This window comes from Gloeophyllum trabeum (assembly GCF_000344685.1).
Source record: "Gloeophyllum trabeum ATCC 11539 unplaced genomic scaffold GLOTRscaffold_00019, whole genome shotgun sequence".
Classification (NCBI taxonomy): Eukaryota; Fungi; Basidiomycota; class Agaricomycetes; order Gloeophyllales; family Gloeophyllaceae; genus Gloeophyllum; species Gloeophyllum trabeum.
This window is the reverse complement of record NW_006920428.1, coordinates 456371-479634: the sequence shown is the minus strand read 5'-3', so window position 1 is coordinate 479634 and position 23264 is coordinate 456371. Positions and strand designations below refer to the sequence as shown.

General features: G+C 53.6%; 10 protein-coding genes across 10 annotated transcripts; 2 read left to right on the top strand and 8 right to left on the bottom strand.

Annotated features, from left to right (window-relative positions):
* Window positions 1-348: 348 nt before the first annotated feature.
* On the top strand, window positions 349-2519 carry GLOTRDRAFT_82236 (MFS transporter; the record flags this gene model as incomplete). Its single annotated transcript, XM_007872762.1, has 11 exons — window positions 349-534; window positions 586-637; window positions 698-743; window positions 824-918; window positions 998-1061; window positions 1125-1250; window positions 1307-1550; window positions 1609-1711; window positions 1772-1804; window positions 1871-2272; window positions 2347-2519. The coding sequence occupies 11 exons, from the start codon at window positions 349-351 to the stop codon at window positions 2517-2519; spliced, it is 1524 nt and encodes a 507-aa protein (XP_007870953.1).
* On the bottom strand, window positions 2055-4575 carry GLOTRDRAFT_141454 (uncharacterized protein; the record flags this gene model as incomplete). Its single annotated transcript, XM_007872761.1, has 17 exons — window positions 2055-2272; window positions 2347-2575; window positions 2644-2801; window positions 2858-2891; window positions 2955-3042; window positions 3100-3119; window positions 3169-3179; window positions 3237-3275; window positions 3332-3377; window positions 3434-3475; window positions 3533-3791; window positions 3844-3932; window positions 3986-4059; window positions 4114-4194; window positions 4252-4273; window positions 4327-4353; window positions 4412-4575. The coding sequence occupies 15 exons, from the start codon at window positions 4573-4575 to the stop codon at window positions 2790-2792; spliced, it is 1008 nt and encodes a 335-aa protein (XP_007870952.1). The 3' UTR covers window positions 2055-2272; window positions 2347-2575; window positions 2644-2789.
* A 399-nt stretch (window positions 4576-4974) lies between these two features.
* GLOTRDRAFT_50325 (kinase-like protein) lies at window positions 4975-7040 on the bottom strand (the record flags this gene model as incomplete). Its single annotated transcript, XM_007872650.1, has 8 exons — window positions 4975-5184; window positions 5242-5480; window positions 5533-5647; window positions 5712-5865; window positions 5918-6055; window positions 6106-6335; window positions 6386-6702; window positions 6770-7040. The coding sequence occupies 8 exons, from the start codon at window positions 7038-7040 to the stop codon at window positions 4975-4977; spliced, it is 1674 nt and encodes a 557-aa protein (XP_007870841.1).
* Window positions 7041-7809: 769 nt separating this feature from the next.
* GLOTRDRAFT_123521 (uncharacterized protein) lies at window positions 7810-10178 on the bottom strand. The gene is made up of 2 exons (XM_007872760.1): window positions 9133-10178; window positions 7810-9055 (listed from the first exon to the last, which is right to left on the bottom strand). The coding sequence occupies exons 1-2, from the start codon at window positions 10144-10146 to the stop codon at window positions 7958-7960; spliced, it is 2112 nt and encodes a 703-aa protein (XP_007870951.1). The 5' UTR covers window positions 10147-10178; the 3' UTR covers window positions 7810-7957.
* Window positions 10179-10995: 817 nt separating this feature from the next.
* On the bottom strand, window positions 10996-12990 carry GLOTRDRAFT_133800 (uncharacterized protein; the record flags this gene model as incomplete). The annotated part of the gene is made up of 1 exon (XM_007872759.1): window positions 10996-12990. One exon carries the CDS (start codon window positions 12988-12990, stop codon window positions 10996-10998), a length of 1995 nt encoding a protein of 664 aa, XP_007870950.1.
* A 1165-nt stretch (window positions 12991-14155) lies between these two features.
* Window positions 14156-14928, bottom strand: GLOTRDRAFT_50132 (uncharacterized protein; the record flags this gene model as incomplete). The annotated part of the gene is made up of 3 exons (XM_007872632.1): window positions 14156-14278; window positions 14339-14529; window positions 14580-14928. Coding segments are annotated over 3 exons (663 nt in total), but the record flags the coding sequence as incomplete, so codon positions are not given.
* Window positions 14929-17614: 2686 nt separating this feature from the next.
* Window positions 17615-18473, top strand: GLOTRDRAFT_133798 (uncharacterized protein; the record flags this gene model as incomplete). The annotated part of the gene is made up of 3 exons (XM_007872758.1): window positions 17615-17660; window positions 17955-18124; window positions 18210-18473. The coding sequence occupies 3 exons, from the start codon at window positions 17615-17617 to the stop codon at window positions 18471-18473; spliced, it is 480 nt and encodes a 159-aa protein (XP_007870949.1).
* Window positions 18474-19403: 930 nt separating this feature from the next.
* GLOTRDRAFT_133797 (uncharacterized protein) lies at window positions 19404-20128 on the bottom strand (the record flags this gene model as incomplete). The annotated part of the gene is made up of 5 exons (XM_007872757.1): window positions 19404-19566; window positions 19626-19642; window positions 19728-19812; window positions 19890-19993; window positions 20027-20128. The coding sequence occupies 5 exons, from the start codon at window positions 20126-20128 to the stop codon at window positions 19404-19406; spliced, it is 471 nt and encodes a 156-aa protein (XP_007870948.1).
* Window positions 20129-20883: 755 nt separating this feature from the next.
* On the bottom strand, window positions 20884-22136 carry GLOTRDRAFT_133796 (uncharacterized protein; the record flags this gene model as incomplete). Its single annotated transcript, XM_007872756.1, has 2 exons — window positions 20884-21662; window positions 21785-22136. 2 exons carry the CDS (start codon window positions 22134-22136, stop codon window positions 20884-20886), a joined length of 1131 nt encoding a protein of 376 aa, XP_007870947.1.
* A 60-nt stretch (window positions 22137-22196) lies between these two features.
* Window positions 22197-22586, bottom strand: GLOTRDRAFT_133795 (uncharacterized protein; the record flags this gene model as incomplete). Its single annotated transcript, XM_007872755.1, has 1 exon — window positions 22197-22586. The coding sequence occupies one exon, from the start codon at window positions 22584-22586 to the stop codon at window positions 22197-22199; it is 390 nt and encodes a 129-aa protein (XP_007870946.1).
* Window positions 22587-23264: the final 678 nt, after the last annotated feature.

Below are 23264 nucleotides of genomic sequence, written 5' to 3'. Positions count from 1 at the left end.
GTCGTGTATTGGCCTGGTGAATAGGACAAGAATGATTAGCCCTGCTAGAAGGGTCCCATGACTGACCGGTCATCTGAAGCTTCTGAGGGTCGGTCTCCGATTGGCCCCGAGACGCCCGATGAGCGGTACTTAGATCTGAGAAGGAAAGGCGGGGAAGTGGGGAAGACTAACCAATTGCGTCTCACAGCAGCCCAGCTGATCCTCTGCGGCACCGCGCAGACATCTTTACTGGGCCATAGCGTAGCGTCTGATGAACCCAGTCGCCTGCACTGATTTCCCGGCGATTTAAAGTAGTGGGCGCAGCGAGGAATCGTGTCTCTCCTTTCCATTTTCCTCTTGTCTCTAAAGATGGCGACGCTGACGCCGACGAGCGAGGATCTGGACATGCGCGGCGAGAAGGATGGGTACATCCTCGATGCAAAGCAGGCCGAGCACGAGTACCGAGACTCATCGCTCAAGGTCTCGCCGGACGGGCATACGGTTCTCATTCCGCAGCCTAGCGACGACCCGGACGACCCATTAAATTGGAGTTGGGTGAGTACATGTGCTCAACTGGCTTCCGTACGTTTACTGACGAGGGTACAGGCCAAGAAGCATGCCATACTGCTCATCATCAGCGCAACAGCGCTCCTCCCAGGTCAGCCGATTTTTACCCCGTCGTTATCCAACCACACCTCCTGACAGCCCTGCCATTCAGATTATGGTTCAGCCACGGGTGCAGTCACACTGCTCCAGCAAGCAACGTAGGTGCCTCCACCTGTCTTATCTGCCTTTGCCAGTTTCCACTTCGCGCTCCCACCCGATCTCACGGCGGGTCCGGCAGGATATGGCACATGGACCCCGATGTCGTGAACCACTCCCAAGTTGGCAACGTCTTCATGCTCGGCGCGGGCGGTGTTGTCGTAGTAGCGTTATCAGGTGTGTTCTCATTCTCCTTGGACCTTCCCAGTCCCCGGAATAGAACATAGCGTTAAACGGATATTTGTGCTTCTCGCAGCGTTCTTCGGCCGCCTCCCCGTATTATTCTGGTTCACCGTCGCAGCTTTCGCCACGGCAGCTGGGTATGCGCTATTCACAGTTGAATATAAGAAAGATGGATGCTCAATTCTGCACCTTGCACACAGATGCGCGGGCGCTGCGAACTTCGAGGGCTTCATGGCCGTACGCATCCTCAACGGCTTCTTCTCCACTGTAGCCCAGGGCGGTGGGCTCATGTTCATCAAGGACATATTCTTCTTCCATGAGCACGCGTACGTTTGCTTCCTACTCACTCCTCCCTGCCTCCAACCATTCATTCTCGCCGCAGCCGCAAAATCAATATTTGGGATGCCTTTATCATCCTCTCGCCATATCTCGGCCCGTTTGTCGCCGCCTTTGTCATTTCCTCCCTCCTCTGGCGCTGGGCATTCTGGATATACACCATCCTGACCGGGTTGTGTCTAGCTGCCATTGTTTTGTTCGCGGATGAGACGTATTATAATCGCAAGATCCCACGGGAGGCGCAGCCGCCGCGGGGGACCAGGGTAGAAAGACTGGTCGGGATTAGCCAGGTACGATGGGCTGTGTTTATTTTGGGAAAGGGAGGAGTACTGATCGGAGCGCTCTCAGTGGAGATCAAGGCACCTGAGGAACTCGTTCAAGGAGGCGATGATGCGCCCCATAGTTGTCCTCATGAAGCCCGTCGTCGCTCTCTCCACAGTTTACTACTTAAGTGAGTAGCCCTATCCTCCGATCCTCCCTTGATTCTCAGCTAATGAATAACTCCCGCTAGTTACATTCGCATGGGTCGTCGGCATCAACACAAGTACGCCATTATCCCCTACTCCGCCCGTCCCCTCCTCGCTCTAACTTCTACCCCCTTCTTACCCAGCCCTCTCCATCTTCGTCACACCCCTCTACGGCTTCGGCCCCGTTCAAATCGGGCTCTTCTACTTCACGCCGATGATCGCCGCCGTCCTAGGTCAGATCCTCGGTCACTGGTTCCACGACTTCCTGGCCGCGCACTACATCCGTACGCACGGCGGCGTCTTCGAACCGGAAGCACGTCTACGGGCCGTGTGGTTCAGCACGCCGTTCATGTGCACCGGCCTGGTGGTTGTGGGATTTGCGCTCGAAAGGGCGTGGCACTGGGCAGCGCTCGCCGTCGGGTGGGGCCTGTTCGTGTTTGGAATTATGATTACGACCGTCGCGCTTCAGGCGTATCTTTTGGATTCGTACCCCGAAGCGTCGGGAGAGGTCGCCGCGTGGATCAATTTCGGGCGCACGACAGGAGGTACGTTGTGATGCTTGTCTATTGCCAATCGAAATCCGGTAGCCAATGCTGATGTTACCGTTTCACCGACGCAGGCTTCATCGTATCGTATTTCCAAGTGACGTGGGCCAACAAACTGGGGACCGAGGCCTCGTTTGGGACGCAGGCTGCGATTAGCTTCGCCGCGTTTCTCCTCGTACCGCTCATGCAATGGAAGGGCCGGGAGCTGAGACACCGCGCCGGGCCTCTGAAGTTCCACACCACATAAAAATTCACACGAGTCAAGAACCAACGCTTTGACTGCTGATGAAGGGTAGATCTGTACTGTATAGCGTTCTGTATGATCAGCATCCCGCTATTTCCTTCTTCGTTCTTCATGATGACTGACGTACTGCGACGATTTCTGCAATCTCTCTCTGTTCGATGCATGTAACAGCTCGTAATTTATCGTACAATTTCCTCCCGCCGTTATTCGACCCCTTCCGCTCATCCGAGATACTTGGTTCCAAAATATGGCCTGTGTTCAAGATCGAGCCACTTACAGATAGGCCTATCAAGGGGCCGTTAGGGGACAGCGTACCGTCGTCGGCGTCTGGGTTCACTTACCGCAGCGTTGGGAGGACTCGCCACACCACCCAGCCTGTGAGTCTGCGAGTTAGCTCTCCGATCTCGGTCACAGTCTAGCAGGTGAAATGGCACATACACGTTCAGCGGCCAGGATGAAAAGAAGAAGGTCCATCGTCCTTGCTCCGCGCACGCCTTCGATAAAGCCTCAAGGTCAAAGAATTCCCCTAAGATAGATGCTAATTCAGGCATCTAATAGTCAATCGGTCATAAGCAGTGCGCACCAATGGGCATGCCCCATAGACTGCACAAGGGATTAGTGTATTGGCTTGCATAAAGTTCTTTCCACGCACCCTAGGACGGTCTGGGAGATTGGTCCATGCGTAAGTCGAGGACGAAACGCCGGGTCTAGGCGACGCACCTGATGCATATGAGGGGTCCCTTCTGGCGTAGGCCACCTCTACAGGCCGTTCAAGATTCAAAGGGAGACTCAAGAGAACGCGGATGACCACGAACCTCCAGAGCTGGCTGATCCGAAGCTATGGCAGCAAAGTGATTGTTCCTATGTATGGAGCAGATTGAAGATACTCCGGCACTCGACAAGCCATGAATGCGTACCACAAGAACCGCTTCATATCGTCAGACTGCTCAATACCGGCGCTAGGGACATTCAACCCTGTCAATATCGGAAATCGACAACAGACGAGGATAACAGACAATGTCTCTTTCTTTCCCCGTAGCTCATCGCGCTGTGCTTGGGTAACTTGAGAATACTTTTGAATGAATCCGACCCTGAGAAGCAGAATGTCGCCCGTCCTGAATGTTACACCTTCTTTCTTGGCGCAGGCTTCCAGGTCAGCCACGGTAATGGCATGCGTAGTCCACGGGTCATAGGGCAGGCTCCCATGTTCGTCGGTGAAATATTTCACAACGTCCAGCAGGACGCCGCGACCACAGATGCCGTGCTGAGCCCAATCTGCAAAGGAATATCATGGTTTCTGAGCTCCTAAAAAGACGGTCAGACGTACTGTGAATTCCGAGTTTCAACACTGCTGGATCCAGTTTGTTCGGATCAGGCATCTCGAAATGTCCCTTAGGAATGATATCATCCGGGGTGCTAATTCATCAATAGCGTTAGTATTAAACAGAGCAGCTAATGCAAGCAGTCACTTATTGTAGAACACACGATGCTCTCTGATGCCAAAGTGCTTCAGACCATCCCATTGGGAGCCAGATTGGGTGTTCTATAGGGTCGAGATTCAGAATGTGTTTCGAGGTTCAGATGCGAGGATTCCTACGATGTAAATCTCATCGTCATTGACGGCTGGATCGCCTTTGTTCCGTGATTCAATATGGGGAATCTTCCTCCCGAACATTGGCTAAGGTACGTTTATGGTAACCAATTCTCAGGCTGTTGGATGTTCTGAATTACGCACCTTCGCTGGAAAATTGATAGGCCTGGTGTACTCGTATATAATCTCGGGAAACCTGTACAGAACGCGGATGCCTACCAATTCAAACAAACAGTCTTCCCTGTTCTGTAAGAATGCGAGGTTCATGTCACGTATCCAGTAGGAAAGTAACGAGTGGACTCACTTGATTTCCTCCTGTGCTGCGCGTTTGACTACGTCGGCGGTTAAGAGATTGACGGTGCCTAGTTGATCATCGGAACCCCAGACGCTCCAAGCACACCCTTTGAAGTCCTTCCACGTAGGCAATTCATCAAAGGTCGGAAGTTTGCTGTGGTCAATGGTGGTCATGGTTTCAGCAGAACGTCAGGTCAGGACTGGATATGAAGGGGGATTCTGGTTTTCAGCGTTCATGATATGGGGGATATTTAAAGGTCGCGGGAACGAAGGCCAAGAGATTTCCGGAATACCGCCACTATCTGGTCTCGTGGACAGTAGAGAGCACGAATGTGGTCGAAACGCCACTGTTCTTAGACACAGACGAGTCACCATGCACTGATAAGATGTCATACCACTTGGCGTGTTGCGAATCGGTGGGCCGACTCCCGTACTGTCAACGAAGGGTAGGAACACCGCAATACATGCAAAAATAGATTTTATGAGCATTGGACAGTTGTAAGAGGTTAACAAAGTACATTGGCTGGTACAAGAAGGTGAAGCACTTGCCCAGATACCACGAAGGTCCCGGCCTTAATATCCCCGAATAAAGGGATGGGCGAGTGCTTCTTTGGGCGTAATACGCCGGGCAGGGTCGAGCATGAGACAGCGGTCTAGTAGATCGACGAAAGACGTTAACAGTCTACTCTCATCGTCTTTCAGCTTCGCCGCCGACGTTGCAGGCATCAACCGGGCACGTAGATCCCGGGCTGGCTTCGCAATATGGACCTTGCGGATGACGTCCTGGAAGGGAAGAGATGTCAATTAGCCAAGGCAAACTGGCGGAGAAGAAGCACTTACAGCGCCAGTGACACGGTCTTTCTCGACACTTTGGAAGGTACCCAAGTCGTCGAAGTACATATCGCCGAACTTCGCCTTCTTGATCATCTTCGAGTTAAACCTTCCCTTCAATTCCATCATGAGCAAGAGCATCTGGTTATTCGAGCGTCCGGGGAAAAGAATCTTGCCGGTGTACAGCTCGTAGAGAGTGCAGCCGATCGACCAAATATCGATGGCCGGATCGTAGGGAACTCCTAGGACTTCACAACAGGTCAGGTTCACTGCAGGAGGTACCGTAGAGAATAACGCAACTGATCTCCGGCGCCCGGTAGAACCGGCTCACGAGGTAGGGTGTGATCTCGTTCTCAGAAGCGTCAGAAGCCGACCCAAGGTCGCACAGCTTCAGGAGAGTCTTTTGCTCATTTACCTGAAGTCAGATCCACATCATGTTCAACATACCTTTCGCACAAAAATGGGAAATCGTGACGCACCAAAATATTATCGGGTTTGATATCAGCGTGCATGACATTGCACTTCCGCAAGAGGCTCAAGGCCAAGAACAGCTGGTGAGCATATGCTCTTACTGCCTTGATATTAAGACCAACGTCTTTACCGAAACGCTTCACAACATCCCGTAGATTCATACTGACGCAGCGAGTTAGCAATAGACCGGACGCCACAGGAAGTGCAGGCAAACCTTAAGGATTCGAAGACGAGGCATAAATGACCCCGATGCTCGAAAGTCCGCTCTAGCCGGACAACATGCTTCTTATCCTCTGGATCGGCCTGCCGAAGCTTGTTCAATATTTGGGCTTCCTTTAGCCCAGCTTTATACCTAATTGTCCTGTCAATCATGTATGAGCCCACACAAGGAGCGGTACGAACATCGTCTCCTGACTCCGTACGATCTTTATGGCAACTTCTTTACCAGCCTCAACGGGTTCACCGTTTATCACCCGCGCACGGACAACGTTTGCGAACATGCCCTTGCCAAGAGAAGAAAACACTTGATACCGGCCCCCGTCGAGCTGTTCACCCAGGATGATCTGATAATATCCTTCCGAATCTGCAGCGGAGTCTAGCGTAGTAGTAACGAGAGCTGGAGCAGCAGGTTTCTACGCAAATTGTTAGGTATCATTGACGCATCGTGTGTGCCTGTACTCACCGCTGCTCTTTTGACTTTCTTGACTACCTTCTTCTTCTTCTCGGGTTTCGTAGCTACTGCGAACATATCGTCCAGATCGTCGTCGTCTTCCTCTTCCTCTTCTTCTACCATCTCCACGTCGTCATCCCCCTCAGGGACACCGCGGACACGCTTTTCCTCGTCCTCGCGTCGATCAAGGCTTGGATCGTAGTCAGCGGCAGAAATCTGCTCGCCAGTTCCGTTCTGCTCCTCTGCCTTCATCTGTATATCTTCCTGTTCATCATTCTTAGCGAGATCAAATGTCGGAGTCGGTGACGCGGATGCAGAATCCCGTTTGTCTGCGGGGGGAAAGGGACATCGATGAGCCAAGTACTATACGATAAAGGAAGCACTGACCAACTGAACCATCCGTCGCAGCAGGCTGGCCATTCAACGGTGTACTGGGTGTATCGCGGGAAGCGCTGTGGGGCTGAGATGAAGGATCAGAAACTGAAGGAGTAGTCGGAGGCGGCTGGACCGCACTGCTAGGTCCCGGACTGGGGCTGGCATCTTGGCCTCCCGTGGTCAGTCCCTTGTTCGCATACTTGGCTAGGATGGCCTGTCGTCTGGCTCGACGAGCGGCTAGAGTCTCCTCCACTGGAGGAGGGGAGGCAGCCAATGTTAGCCCGTAGTCCATCTCTTGTGTTTCTTCCTTCTTGGGCTCCTGGAGTTCTGCTGTCGGCGCTCGAGTTGATGGGGTTGGAGGCGGTGAGGTTGCACGACTCGGACGAGGCGATATCCTAGTACACACATAATGATATTAGCCGATGTCTCAAGAACCGGATTCGAGAGCTCACGATACTCACTCGCCTTCCTCCTTTTCCGAGTCTGGCTCCGGAGGACGGGAGTGTCGAGGGTTGCTTCTGGGCGTAGTGCTGCGATACCTCTCTCGTTCGCGGCCATCATCTCTACGAGGCCGCGAATCCTCCCTTCTTCTAGACCTGTCCCTTCTATCGTCGAAGTCCGGTCCACGATCCTTGCTGCGTTCACGGCTATAGCGCCGATCCCGCTCTCTATCCCGGACGCGCTCATAGTCGCTAGGTCGTCTATGCCCATGATCTCTAGGCCGGCCATAGTCTCTACTGTCTCTCCTATCGATACTTTCACGTCTACTGTTGGGACGCTCTCGCCTCGGTGACCTCAAGTGCACGTCCCGCCAGTTCTTAGGCTCGTCCCTCGTTCTCTTGTACGACAAGTAGTCGTCGCCACCATCCCGAGGCCGCTTGGATCCTGAGGACACGTCAGTCATCGTAACAAATACGCAATTGGGGTTACAGGGCACCGCACGATAGAACTGTAGAATATGCGGAAGCCCGAAGGTCGTTGGTGGTTCACAGTCAGGTTTCGGATGCCGAGCGCGCCCTCATACAGAGCCATGCTTTGTACATGTTTGGAAACAGTGGCTACGGATTGCATCGTCAAACAGAAGTACTAGTTGTAAGAAAGGAACTACAGAATACATGTGGTGCATAGTTTAACCTAGCATGAAATGTGTAGCAATAAGCTTAGAAAGTAAGTACCATAAGGGGTTCGCGAGCTCGCCAACGCATGACCCTACTGGGCCCCAGACTGGCTACTCCCTTTCATCGCCACATCCGCGGCACTCTCATCCGTCACATCCCTTAACCACCCATCAAAATCCACATCCTTATCCAGCAGCGCATTAACTCTATCCACCTCTCTATCCACATCAAACTGCGAATTATAATCCATACCCGTGAACCCGAGCCCGCCCTGACTCTGGCTGACCCCGAGTCCGGAGATCGCGACGTACCCGCCGGGGTTCGACTCTGGCTTGCCCTGGCTGGTGCTGGCAGTGTCGCCGTAGCCATACCCACCAGAGCCACCGGACTGAGGCTGCTGCGTCGATGCCATCCTGGGGAGGAATGCGGACGGGTGCTGCGTGAAACGCATCGAAGGCGAGTCTGGCTCTGCCGGCGCGAAGACAGGGAGGGGGCCGTCCATTGGATCAGGTGTCGAAGGGCCCAGGGCAGGCGATGCCAGGGACAACTTTCGCGTCAATGCCGCAGGGCGTGGGTCGACATTCGCGTCCACTTTCATCGGTGAACCAGCTTCTCGGCCCTCCTGAGAGGCTTCTGGTATTCGCTGCAAAGCATTTTTGTCCCTAGCCTTATCACCAGGGCTAGGCACGATCCTGAGTTCCGTGCGCTTTCTCTTAGCCCCGCTTCCGGACCGCTGCCTACTCGCAAGTAGTTCCGTCAGCGTAGGGAGTTTCTCAGCCCTATGCGGCGTGAAGGGCGCGAGCCCTACACGACACGAGCTGCCGCTCTTCGGCGGCGTCGTGGGCGGCCGTACGTTGCCTGGCGTTCGAGGTATAGGCAGGGACACGACCGCAGGGGCGTCACCCATCGTTCGGGCTTTCTTCAGCGCAGTGGGGGACGCCAGCGAGTTGCTCCGCATTCGCACGTCGTCGGAGCTCGGCGTGAGCGGCCGCGCGCGTTTACTAACCGACAAGACCGGCTGGGACGAGCTCTGCCCGAGGCGCAGGCTAGACGAACGAGGCGGGGAAAGAGGGGGTGATGAGAGGAAGGGGTGTGTTTCGTCTGCTCGCGGCATTGCGGCTGGTTTGCGTCTAAGCCTGTTCGGCGTGGAGGTCTGGAGGTGGTCGGGAAAAGATGGCTGGAGGAAGGACTGTCCGGTAGCGAGAGAAGAAGGTAGTGAATGTGTAAGGACGAATCGCTTTTGTAAGAGGAATGGACTGTATTTACCGATTCTGGGACGTCTGACACGATCCTGCCTGGCCGCTGCTTGGTGTGAGTTGAACGCGACGAGAATGGTCCCGGGTCAGTGTCAAACACGTCTCGTGGACGAGGGATGGGCACTTTTGCAGCCTCTATTGGGTCCGGGTCGCCGATGGGACCCTCGCGCAAAGTCTGCCTTTCCAGCCTGTTATTACTTCCTTTTCCTGCGAGTTGTCCTTGACTCGAACTTTTGACGACCGGAAATGGCAATGAAGGCTGCACCTGAGCGTTAGATATGATGTCCGGGTCTGCATGCCCATCGGGGTGAACACCGGAAGGGCCAGGGTTCACCGAGACTATGTTCATGGCTTGAGAGCCCATTGTTGACGCGCTAGGCTGCTGAACCGTCGCCTGCCAGACGGCAACCTTCTCGATAATATCAGCCACCCGCCTCCTCTGAGGTCGTTTGCGATTCTCCTCGTGAACGTTCCTCACCAGTTCCTTCGCCTTCGCACCCTCCTCATCGACCGCCTTTTCCTTCCCCTTCCCTTTGCTCTTGGATAGTTCAATCTCCCTTCTTTCTCTCACCTTCCGTTCCCAGGCTAACCAGTCGTCTTCCCGCTCTGGGAGCTTCCGCGCACTGTAGACCTCCCACTTCTCCTTGCCCTTCTCCATTCTCGCGCCGACTCTCCACCGCCCCCTTGTCCCCGCCAGTCGACACTTCGCCGCTACAAACGTCCACTTCGCATCGCTGGGCTCCCAACCCGCTTCTTCCGCTGCGTGCTGGATGTCCCTCCTCATCGCAGCAACTCTCAGCTCGGAAGAAGGGGACGGCGGTCGAGATGCGGGGTGGATGTCATGTGGAAGCGACGCCAGCGCGAGGTGTTGACTGGAGAGGTAGTTGCTGTATGTCTGGTCTCGGTGACGTCGAGGACGTTGTCGGGCATCTTGGTCTGAAGAGCCGGAGGAAGAAGAGGATAAAGGATGACGGGGCTCGGGGAGGGTAGTCGGAGGAAAAAGGGGGGTGTAAATGGAAGACATGCCTCCGCTGAAGTTGATTGTGTATCGCAAGCCTTCGTCTGGTCAACTTGCAAGTGCAAGGTCAGAGCCTGGCAGGAAATACGGTCTTCGGGAACTCAACAAAGTTTCTAATGATTCTACCCTCGACTTGATTGACTCGGTGGCGTCCGTTGTCCTTGAGCTTAGGGTTAGGGATTGCGTTGACCTTGTTCAATGGATGTATACAAAAGTCGAAAGTTTCGCACCCACACCGGTTCAAGTGACCACAACCACAAGGAGACTATATCTCGTATTGTCGTTGTGTAAGCAGGAGCTGAGGTCTGAATGCAATCCAAGTATATCGATAAACTGTGGCAAGGCTGAGAAGGCTCGGAACGGGACGTTCGTCGGTAAGTCGAATATATTACGTAAATATGACAATTTCCATTTCAGGGGACTCCTCCACTGGGAGCGCTTCCTTGGAACGACGTATCATATACGAGGCGACTGCTCGTGTCTATCAGCATGATACAGTATAAAAGCACATTTGCAGCCCATGCTCAGGTGCAAGCCGTACTCGACACTAAGTGCAGCTCCAGGGGCGTTGCATCCAGCAGGGCGCGGCAGGTGCCGGTACGCCCCAAACCGCGTTTCAGTGCGATAACAATCAGTCCTTCACGACATCCAACATCCTAGTCGACATTTTTATTTATGAATCTACAAATGCCCGTCGTGAAGGTCCAAACCGTAGGGGACAGCAGGTGGACGAAACCAGCGAGAAGCGGCTTAATATCAATGCGACCGTCCGCTTGTAGCTTTGTCGTCTGTCTACTGGTCCTCCATCGTAACTCGAGAGCTCATTCTGCGAGCCAATCGATCTTCCGAACACCGCTATGCACTCTCTTCCTTCTCCCTCTCTGTCTGCCCGTCGATCGCCGGCAAGCGCTCTCCTCCAGTCTGTACCTTGATGTCCATGCCGTCCCATGAGATGTTGTGGGCAATATGGGCCAGTGAGTCAATGTCACCCCGAGTGACATCGGCTACATCAGAGATAGTAAGATTGTTTATGTGTGCGTTGTCGCAGTGCTTAAATAGTCTTAGCAGCTGCTTCCTGGTACCACCCCTCACAATCGCGGATTCCAGCTTCGGAAATAAAGCAGGTACGTTTTCCGCTCCCATGAAGTCTAATGGAACCACTCTGGCGCTGCGATCATGCAATCGGAGAGTTCGCACCTCAGGCATGTGCTCGAATAACGCTGCCCAGTCTTCACGAGTCGCAGTCGCGCACTCGCCATCGACGATCTGGAGATCATGGACCGCGCTCAAAGACTCGCCAAGGGCTTCTGTGATCGTCGGTAGGAAGTTCTCTTGCAAGTGCAGATTGTCGAAATCCAGGTGGACGATCGGTCTGCTTGCGCATTCCTCGAATGCCTCCAAATTTCGCCCAAACTCCAGTTCCAAAGAAAATTCATCACGGGCGCGGAAACGGCAGGCGTGGAAGCCGTTTTCCCTCTCAGCCTGGCTCACTATCGGCGCGATGAGCTCCATGATACCGGGAAGTACAGTCTCATCGTCCTTGGAGAGAATCGATAAATCAGCCTGTTTAAGCTGCGGAGTGCGGATGTAGCCAAGGAATCGAACGTCTTCGACTTCTATCGGATCCACAGATATGCGTTCCAACCTCGTCAGAGATATCACGTCGTGAGGTGAAACGGGTCGAGCATCTATGCTTGATAGGATCTCGAGCGACCGAAGATTTGGAACAGTGTCAAGAGTACCGAGGAGATCGTCCGTGGATAGTACCACCATAGGATTGTCCAGAATAAGATCCGTAGTGGCATCGGATAGCAGCGGCTCGTAGGACTTGAAGGATACGTTGCAAAGACTGAGTTTATGTAGCCGCGTGCTCTGGAGGCCACCAAGGTCAATCGACTCATCATCTCCTCCTTCGTCGGTGCCCACGATCCTGGTCAACCTGAGCTCCTCGAGCTTCGGCATGCCCTCGCCAGCGCCCAGCTTCCGCAAGTTGCCCGTCGAGATCTCCAAGTCCAGCAGCCGGATTCGGTTTGACTCCCGAAGTATGTACTCGATCTTCTTTGCGTCAGCGTCCCTATCGCTCACCAGATTCCCTCTGATAGAAAGCGGCGTCGACTTGCCACTCCGCCGGATAATCTCAGCGACAAAGTCGGGCGTGACACCGCTGACGACGATGTTGCTCCAGAAGGTTCCGTTCCCCAGGATGATATCCTTCCAACGCTCACAGACCTTCATCAAAAGCTCCGCCTCTTCGTAACACTTTCGGCTTGACGCCCACCTGGCCGAAGCGTCGGCGATAGCCAGCGAAAAGATCTCACAGAGAATCTCTAACGGGAGGCTGTCGACTCCCGTAGTGCGTCGCGCCAAGAGCGGGCCTTTGGTGCCTATGGCCTCGACATTGTCTATCTTCCGGGTCTTCCAGGTCTCCCGGGCCCTGCGTGGCTGCGGTCGTGCAGTGTGGCTAGACATGTCGCGCATAACCGTGTTCGTCGCGGACAACAGAGGCTTCCTCGCTTCGACAGGTGGCTCGTCCTTTGACCCTGGCTTGACCGTATCGATTTTGTTGTCATCGGCATCCCTAGATACATGTCCGTGTTCGTTGCTGTCGGTGTGGCGAGGGCTAGCCACTGCGGCGTGCATTGTGGTTTGGCACGCCGTGGCGTCCTTTCTGGACATCAGCGCTATCGGATTCCTGCTGATGGAGTTGCCCTGTGTCACAGATGTCGCCGTTACTAGTTTTTCGCCGTCGTCGTCGTGGCGAGGAGCGGTCACGCCGACCTCTGTGGCTGCGCGAGTTACTTCAACATGCAAACTCAGTAGGGTAGCGTCGGATGCAGTGTTGATAGCCATAGAAATATCGGAGGTGAGGTTTGTTGATACTTGAGACGAGGTGCCTAGGCTGGGATGCTTTGTTGAGGACAGATGTGGCATCGATGCGCCTGAAATGAGAGACGTTTATTTGGTCATGATTGGTCGTATTGTGGCGCGATTTTTGCGGCTCATAAGTATCAAGCTAGCGGAATAAGTACCACACTTCCGTACAGCTGCAGGTGGGAGTATGGGGGTAATCCTTATTAATATTGTTCTGTCGCACCTCGGTTTCGTGCTGATTATCATGCCGAATCTGACTCCTATGACCATTACTGCAGGGCCAGTAATATATATATCAGCTGTCATCCAAAGGCAGGGCCCGCAAGACCCAAGCAGGAATCAAGATATTACGAAGAGTGAGAATACATGACGTAGCTACCGGCATCAGAGACGCACAGATCAGTGCAGAAAAGGGCATGGGTTGACAACGAGAAAGCAAGCGAGATGAAATGAGCAACCGAATCACATTGGCCATACGATATAATCAGGTCCCGCGGGAGACACTGGCGCGCACCCCACTCCTGGCCATCTTGGAGTGCCGTCCGCTGCCACTCGCAGAAGCGGATTGGTCGTCATCCAATTGGCTTGCCGTTCGTTTAGAAGTCGCCGGTAAGTCCAGATAATTCATGGTGTCTGCTTTGTAGTTTCGCGGTAATTGATCCGGTTTTTTGTCGCTCGGAGGCCAGCCTTCTGTCAGGTAGAACTGGAAGAGCTGCATCACGGGTAAGTGCTTTTCCAGCTTCTGGGCCAATTTTGCCTTCTTTGATGATTCTTCGGCATCTTTGTCCAAGTCCTTCTGCGTCGGAGGGGTGTCCTCAATTTCGGATTCCTCGTCATCGTCGCTGTGATAATCCGCCGGAATATCGAAGTGCTTCTCGGTCTGGACGTAAGTCTGTCCCTCGTCCTCAGGGACCTCATCTTCAATCGAAATGTCGTTTACGGAATAATACGCTTGGAACCAGGACATGAGTTCGTCAATCAGCCGTTGAAGGGGCTTCGTTACGAATACGAGTTTCTTCCCTCCGGTGAGAATTTTGCCGCGGTTGATGCACAAGATCTTTGTTGTTCCTCCGATAATGACTTTCTCTTGTGGTATCGCGAAGTCGAAGAAGCTGTTCATGAAAGCTCCCACGTCGGTGCAATTATGATCCAAAAAACGTATCGCCTGGTAAAGCAAGACGTGCAGGAAGGATTCTAGGTCATCCGGTAACTCATGCGACTTCCAAGGAAACTGCAGGAGATTTCCCGACATAAATTGCCAGGTGCCCTGATGGTCGAGTGAGCGGAAGAGATAGAAATGGAGGAATTTGACAATGACGGAACATACCGTACGATCAAATTGCCTCGGACCATCATTACCAGCCATTATGCTCTTGGACAAGTCCCAGTCATTCAAGAGACCTTCCGAAATGACAGACGTCTGGCCTTTATCATCGACCGTCTTTCGAAGGATTAGTATATTACCGGCGCTGATATCTCTATGAATGATCTTGGCTCGTCTGTAGGCGCCCGCATGACCTGCAAAATGCCATCAGGATGTTGGATCGAATCAGGACAAGACAACGTACCATATATGCAGTGGTAGATGATTGTAACCAGCTCCTCAGAGTTCTTGAACTCCTTGAGAGGGCAGCCTATCTCCTTCACGGCTAAACGATAATGTCTATAGGGTCTGAGTCGACCCGGTGTGACCGCGTCCCCAGACCAGTGCTCTTGAGTTGATGTACACTGCCCCACTACATCCCCGTGACACACTAATGTCGGAACATATTTCACCTGCAGGTCGTTCATGCTACGTATGACCTCGCCTTCTTTAGCCATGCCTTTGAGGTCCACGCGCCAGCAGTCTTTGAGGTATACAAGCTCGTTGCTTTCAAGGTCCAGAGCCACATAGCCGCGAGTGCCGCGGCCTGTCATACCAGGCGCGGTGAAATGAGGTTTTCCGACAAGAAAGTAACGGTGTGCTGAAGGCGATATGGCACTACTCGAGCTTGAAAAAGTGTCTGGAGATGCAGAGGTCCCAGTGCCGGTTACAGCAGTATCAACACGCAACTTCCACTTGGGCCAGTTCGCAGCGCACGATTTCTTGAAGTAGTCCAGTTGGTAGGCTTCCGGGCGCATGTCGTCCTTCTTGTTCGTACGACTGCCATCCTCGATCTTCTTCATCATACGCTCGTGCAGATACGAGCCCTCTAGGATTGCCTCTGCGGTGGGGTCGTACCCTTGTTGCTCGTCGTTCAGATGGGCGAAGTAGAATAGGAACCTACAGAGCTTCTCAGAATCCTTTACGTAGTCGAACCTTTCGGTGAATATAGCGCCAGCACGATCCCATCGTATGATCCTGGCATGATCCCCCAGAATAACAATGGAGAATCCATGAGTACGCTGTTGGCGAGCGAACATTGCAGCCGCATATGCGATCAATTGTCCCCTTGTACTTTTCCGCTTCTCGGCTAAATTCTTTTCTTCCGTCTCTTTCTCGGGAGGGCTATAGAATGGATCACACTGGACGGTGTTGGCATAGCTCTTGAATTCAACATAGAGTGCCATACGGTCCCACCGAGGCTTGGCCGAACGACCTTGCGGCGCATACTGATCGGGGTATAAGGCCATGTCCACCTTATTCCCTCCGCGTATCTTTGACTCTATATCATCGAAGGCGTTGGGGGTGGCGACAAAGGTATAGCCGGGACATAGCCTCTTATTAGCCACACATGCAGCCTAAGGGTGTATCACAGGCGTCAGCGCAAGAAAAGAGTGATCAATACGGGCTACGCACAAACCTCTCATACATCCATTCTTCCTTTGAAGTCTTCTTGGCGTCTGTATCTTCCGCTTTTTCAAACTCCTTCACATTCGCATCTTCTTCCGTTTCAGATTGCTTCGCCGTGCCTTTCTGCACATATTTCTTCGGGTCTCCTTGACTCACAGGATTTATCATGTCGTCAAATGCGCCAATGTAGTTGCTGGGGTCATAGGCATCGTTGGCGGGGATGAATTCCTTCAGAAAGTCGTCGATCCCTAGGGGCCCGACAAATTTGCCTTGCATGTCAAATACGAGACCCTTCTTGATCAACTCGGCGTTTGGCTTCGCAGCAGAGTAAGTATACGCCCCCCTAATTGTGCGCTTGATTGGGGACGACCCAGAGACGTGAGGATTGCGGGAAGACATGGTGAAAGGGGAGAGCTTACCGACCAGGACGAATGGGTCTCCCTTTTATAGACCCAAGGTTGTGGCCAGCGGAGGGTTCCGGTAATCAATCCGTTGATAGGCTAGATGTGCTTTCTTCTTCGCGTGTGTGAGTCACAATACTGAGCCACGCCTGACTGGCTTCTGTAGTTCTCTCCAGATCTGAAGATGAAGACGCTGTCGGCCCTGTATCCACAAACGGAGATACCAAACAGAGCATACCTAGTATATATCGGTGACCACGACGAATGGGTGTTCACTGATGTGGCCACAAGTTGAAGGAAGCAAGAGTGTGACCGTCATGACTTCGATGTCGGACGCGCGCGCTGTCACGTGGCGGCTTCCTGATGGTCTGGGCTCAAGCCACACCTGGACCCCGTCATACACATCAGGATGGGTTTGGCCACATATCCCCGATGCGATTCATCTCCTCAAAGAACAATAGACACGCCCAAATATCCTGCTTGAGCAAAGGTAACCGCTCTGGGCTTCTGTCTAACACGCCGAGATCGGTATACGGGTACTATGAAAATGTAGACTTATATATCTGGAAAAGACTACTTCTTCGTTTGTGGCCATCTTAACAGCGCTTCGCCATGTTAGGTGTTCAATCAGCGCGACAAGGATGAATCATTAATCAGGACTTCTTTTGCAGCCGTTTGCAGATCGATGGACCACCAATCCAGAAAATCGCGTATAGTCGGAGTGGGTCGGAGTGCGTCCCAGGGACGTCGGAAGAAGGTAGGGAAGTCCTGATGGTCTGATCTCCGTATCTCAGGGACTTAAAATTGCTTGTCCGACGTGGTCCGACTATAAATGATTTTTGAAAAGTGGGCCCATCAATCTGTAAACGGCTGTGAAGCGGGCATGGGGATCAGTACCGTACAGCCCGGAGCCTTTTTTCCTGATGTATTGCCACGCCCTTTGGCCCGGAATGACTCAGGATCATGGAGATGAAAACACTGGGTGCAATTCCCATATTGAGCCACTGAGAAAGTGTGAATGAAACTGGTCAAAGGTCAAATTTTGTTCATAGTGTTGCCTTGCAAAACATATGAAAGTTCAATGAATAGTGCTGAACAAAGAACATATCCTGTGTCACAATCAGATTTTTGCACACTCAAAAGTAGTATTATTCTAATTCGGTTCACTGATTGTGCAATGGACAATCATGAAAAAAGTTTGACCTTTGACCCGTTAATTTCACAGTTTTCTGCATGCTCAATATGGGTGATGTACCCAGTGAAAGATGGTACCCACTGCTCTGGAACCACGACATGAGGTTAGCGATAGGTGATAGCGGCCCGAACTCAGTATGAAAGGGAAAACCCTGCGGGAGGATTTCGGCACCTCTGCATGCGACGTCCTCTGCGTCTCTCCCGCCCACGGTCTAATATATATGACGAAGACAGCATGAGTGTGGCTGATACTTGGCTGGGTAGGACGGGGGCCGGGGAAGGTGCATCGCCGCCAGGAGCTGGTGGCACTATTGCTCCACATTGCGAGCCGCCAAGCATGCGCGGCAGTCTTTACCTGAAGAGAGACATACCACGTACAGTCCAATGCTGGAGCTCTGGAAGGTCATATACGTTCCCAAACTCCCTTATCACTACGACATAAGGCATATACGACTAGAATTAGACATGTGTAGCACTTCTCAGATTAAGGTAAAAGAAGACAGAAAACCTCAAACCACAATCCACACTCATACCCTCTTCGCAAACTCCTCGGCGGGGCTAACCCGACGAAGCAGAAGAGAATGTAGGAGGTTCCCCAGCTGACGAAGATGCTCGGCCGCCCGAGGAGGCTGAGGAGGATGTCAATGTTGTCTCGCCGACAGAGCGTGAAGGCCCTGAGGTGGAAGAAGTCGCGCCCGCTCCTGGACCCAGGGCAAGGCGCGCAGCGAAGAAGGCGCCCTCGCAGGTGACATAGGCCGGACCTGCGTGGAGTACCCTTGCTCGGTCACGTTTCGTCCACGCGTGCGTCTGTGCAGCGAAAATAATCAAAGGCAGTTATTCGGGGTGGACCTGCTACTCGTTCGCGCCTAGCTGAACTGGCCGATATCCAAGAGGCGTCGTCCGATGAGGACATGATACCAATCGAGGAAGAGCGCCCCGAGGAGGCGAGCAGTGCCCCGCGGGCTGGTGCGAGCGCACGCTCCCGAGGGTCGATTTGCGAGACCCAGGAGGAGAAGTGGAGAACGCCGTCGGCCGCGGAGTCGGGGGAGAGCTCTGCATGGGAGCGGCTGCTTCATGAAGACAGGAAGGACTAACAGCCGAGATCTAGCCAGCTCCGCAGCGTCATTAGGCACCCGCTCGACTCCGACGACTTGGAGACGATTCGGATTTGGTGCGGCGGTCGGGCGGACGCGGGAGTATCATGGATCTCACCAACGAGGAGCTTGCGGATAATTTGGAGGAGCTGCTCTCCCCCGTCGGGAGCGGCTAGAGAATGTGGGGGGGGGGGCGCACGGCAAGTGCCTCGAGCCGGGCAACGACGGAGCCCGGGGAGGGCTTGAGAAATTGCCCGCCGCCTGTGACGAGGGCCCGGGTTGCGAAAGAGGCTGGAGCGGACGCCGTGTAAGCCCGTGCAGGCGACGAAGGCCACGCTTGATAATATTCGCAGCCCGGACTTGGGGATGGGACTACGCTCTGCAGCCGGTACGGAGCCGACCTCCTCGCCAACTGCCTACGCCCGACCTCGCCAACTGACTACGCCCGACAGGCTGAATACCAGGAGGTGCCTTAGCCCTCAACCACTCGCCACGCAGCTGGGTAGTTAACGGCCCGACGACCGTAGCCTACGAGCTCATGCCAACGCCGGGAGGGGGCGCAGGTGAGCGTTGGGTACCGGAGGGTCGCGGGTGGGAGGTCCTCCGTGGGGTCGTACTACCCGATCGGGTTGAAGATGTCATTGCCGTGCATAGGCACTTCATCGTCACTTCCCTATGACACGGTAAGCAGAGTACAAATAAAGTAGGCAGGCCATGTTCACTCGTCTGGTCTGGGCTTTCCCTTGCCCTTGCCCTCACTCCGCTCCGGTGGACCGCGTGCACCCTCAACGCGCGAAGTGACGCTCTGACTCGCCTGCCGCATTCTCTTCGCAGGGGGCGGGTACATCTTTCGCGCTCCTCATCCTCGTATCTTGGTTTCCTCTGTCTTACCTGGCTTTCCACCATCTCTTCCTCCTCCCCTTGTCCTTCTTACTCTCCCTGCTCCTCACCATCCTCGTCATCCGTACCTTCCAAATCGGAGATGAACACTCTCCCCTGCTTACACCGCCTGTCGAGCTCATACTGGCCCTTGCCGTCATTGCGCAGAGGGCGGAGACCCACGACTGTCGTGATTATTCTCATCGAACCACTCCTGATGCGCCTTGTAATGCCGTTCCAAGGCATCCAATTGTGTGCTTCGCCCATGCATACGCGGTGTGCAGATCCGCCTGTGCATAAAGTTTGAGAGACGATGGATAAGGAGATGAAATGGAAACAAACCTATCTAATAAGCCGCTCGTAGATCACCCGCACCTGCTGTCCGCCCTGCTTCTCGTCGAAGACTTGCGTGAGGTATCGAACGAGGTTCGCTTTATCCACGCCAGAGAGTTGCACCCTCCTACCATGCCGTCGTCAACCCACAGCGTGCGTTCAGATCCCAGAAGAAAACTAACAGAATTCAATAGGCCCAGGCACTCATGTCCAGGCTGCGGACCACCCATCCCCTTCCTCACCGGCGGCGCGTACCTCCTCCCTATGCACACATCTACAAAGCCCGCATCCTCCACCTCAAGTTTCGTCTGCATTCAGTTATACTTCTCGAGGAAACCTACGCGCTCGGGTGCGCAGAGGAGCACGTCCGCGTCCTCGGGTTCGCGGCAGACGTGCCCGCCGTGCGTCTGGCGTTGGGAACAGAAGATAGTCGACTCCGACATGATTGGTGTTCCTTTCCTCGAGCTGGTCGTCTACATCGTCCGCGGGACTGTTGTTCCGATGAGCGGACGCCGAACACGATCATGGTCGGGTCGAAGGGAAGCGTCCCGGGGACAGTGACAATGAGACGCGTTGGTCACGTGAATGCCAACGCACCTTCCTAGATTGGTTAGGGTTACAGGCACTCACTGCTCTCTATTTTTCTCTATCTTGGTCTGCAAGGCTCGTGTGTAAGTGTTTGAGAAGGCTATTGCTTGGTCAGAAAGCCCTAATTGACATGCCTGTCAATGGACCTTGAACAAGCACTTCACGGAAATCTCATTGCAGCTAGCTGCCCAGGACGGCATTGACCGTTTCAATGATTATACAATACAGATGCTGGTGACTGCGGAGAGGGTATAATGGAACGTACATCTTAATCCTCATAGACGTTATTATCAGCCACCAACACGCGTAGACCAGCGGTGCGCCTGCCTGCGAAATCAGCAAGCTAAAGAGGCAAGCCGGCCCGAACCCCGTTCCAGCGATTGCGATAACTATCAGTCCTTCACAACATCGGACTTCGCATTCTGCGCAGTACTCTCTACCAGTACGTAGACCGGTGAGGACTCATGGGACAGGTAACGGTATACGATTTAATGAAATTGAGCAGAGCGGCTTGAATTCAGTGCGCTAGTTGTCCTGCGTTGATACTCTATTGTACGTCTTCTGTCCACTCATCTGCCTTCGCCCGACCACTGATTTCCAAAGCAAAATCCTAGCACAGCTGTTTGCCCTCTTTTTCGCTCATTCCACCTCCCTCTCTCGAATGCTCTTCGCGAACCTGTAGCTTGATGTCCACGCCGTCCGATGAGATGTTGTGGGCGATGTGGGCCAGTGAGTCTAAGTCACCCCGAGTGACATCGGCTACATCAGAAATAGTGAGATATTTTAGTTGTCGTGCGTTGTCGCGGTGCTTAAATAATCTCAGCAACCGCCGCCTGGTACTGCCCCTCATAATCATGGATTCCAGCTTCGGAAGTAGAGCAGGTACGTCTCGCGCTCCCAGGAAGTCTGATGGGACCACTCTGGCGCTGCGATCATGCAATCGGAGGGTCCGCACCTCAGGCATCTGCTCGAATAATGCCGTCCAGTCATTGCGGGTCCCAGTCGTGTACTCGCCGTCGACGACCTTGAGATCACGGACCGCACTCAAAGACTCGCCAAGGTAATCCTTGATTGTTGGCAGGAAGTTCTCTTTCAACTGCATGTTGTCGAACTCCAGGTGGATGATCGGGGTGTTTGGAGATCTGTCGAAGTCGCCCATCTTTCGCGCAAAGTCCAACTCCAGAGAATATTTATCGCGAGCGCGGAACCGGCAGGCATGGAGACTGTTGTCCTTTACAGCCTGGTTAACTATCGGCGCAACGAGATCAACAATTCCCAAAAGTACAGTCTCGTCATCTTTGGAGAGGATCGAGAAATTAGCTTGTGTGAGCCGTGGAGTGCGGATGTAGCCAAGGAACCGAACGTCCTCGACTTCTATTGGATCCACCGCTATGCGTTCCAACTTCGTCAGAGATATCACGGGATGAGGTGAAACAGGTCGAGCATCTATGCTTGACAAGACCTCGAGCGACCGAAGACTCGGAACAGCGTCGAGAGTACGTAGCACAGACTGATCTTCTTCAGGCGCGTGCTCTGGAGGCCACCGAGCTCAAGCAGGTCATCGTCTCCTCCTTCCCCGGAGCCTACGATCCTGGTCAACCTGAGTTCCTCAAGCTTCGGCATGCCCTCGCCAGCGCCCAACTTCCGTAAGTTCCCCGTCGAGATCTCCAAGTCCAGCAGCCGGATCCGGTTCGACTCCCGGAGTATATATTCGATCTTCTTTAAGTCAGCGTCCCTGTCGGTCACCAAATTTCCTCGGATAGAAAGAGGCGTCGACTTGCCGCTGCGACGAATAATCTCCGCTACCAAGTCTGGCGTCACACCGCTGACGACCACGTTGCTCCAGAAGGTCCCATTCCCCATTATGATATCTTTCCACCGCTCGCAAACCCTCATCAACAGCTGAACCTCTTCGTAACACTTTCAGCTTGACGCCCACGTCGCCGAGGCGTCGGCGATAGCCAGCCCGAAGATCTCGCAGAGAATCTCTGATGGGAGGCTCTCTACTCCAGTTGTATGCCGCGCCGAGAGCGAGCCTTCCTTAGTGCCTGTGGCCTCGACGTTGTCTGTTTTCCCGGTCTTCCGTGCCTTGCGTGGCTGCGGGCGTACAGTGTGGCCAGACGCGTCGTGCGCAACCGTGTTCGTCGCGGACGACAGAGGCTTCCTCGCTTTGACAGGTGGCTCGTCCTTTGACGCTGGCTTGTCCTTTGACGCCGGCTTGACCGTAGTGATTTTGTTGTCCTCGGCATCCTTAGATGCATGTATGTGTTCGTTGCTGTCGGTGTTGCGAGGGCTAGCCACAGCAACGTGCATTGTGGCTTGGCACGTTGTGGCGTCCTCTGTAGACTCTAGGAATTTTGGGTTCCTGCTGATGGAGTTGGCCTGAGTCATAGACGTCGCCGTTACTAGTTTTTGGCCGTCGTCGTCGCAGAAAGTCGACCCCACTGGGAGGTCACACCGCCGAACGCGTTCGCGAACTGCAAATGCGAACGTGAGAACCACACCACGGTGCACGTGGGCGCGTGTCGATTCTGTGGCTCTGTCCACCGGCCACAGACGCGTACCCCTTCTGCTTATGATAAAATCTGCATAGCCTGATGGTTTTAACTTGTAAGTTTATTGTATCAGTCTGTGAGATTGAAATTGCTGGGTTATTGTAAAAAAAATGTGGTGAGTAATCGAAGCTGTCTGTCCAATTGGGGTCACACGAACCCATTGAAGCCCCTTCCGTGCCCTCCCCCTAACAGTTTCCATGGTCAATACTACTGGCATTGCATTGAAAATGTGATGGACAACTTGAAATTCATGGAAATTACTCTATTCACGTCATCAATATCCCTGGTATGGTACAATAATATGTGCATAACAAACTGTATTTTATGGATTGAAAGCATAGCCGCCATTGCCTTTCTCGCTCAATAACAGTTGCGGTGTGGCGATTCCCCAGGCTCAGTGGCGTGCATCCCCTCACGTGCCCAGACATTCGCCGAA

What these genes read in the sequence shown, in the direction of transcription:
- GLOTRDRAFT_123521 (XM_007872760.1), bottom strand. Translation starts at nt 10,146, where the DNA reads ATGTCTTCCATTTACACCCCCCTTTTTCCTCCGACTACCCTCCCCGAG. An exon ending in TGTCAGACGTCCCAGAATCG is followed by an intron (nt 9,056 to 9,132) that starts GTAAATACAGTC and finishes GCTACCGGACAG; the next exon opens with TCCTTCCTCCAGCCATCTTT.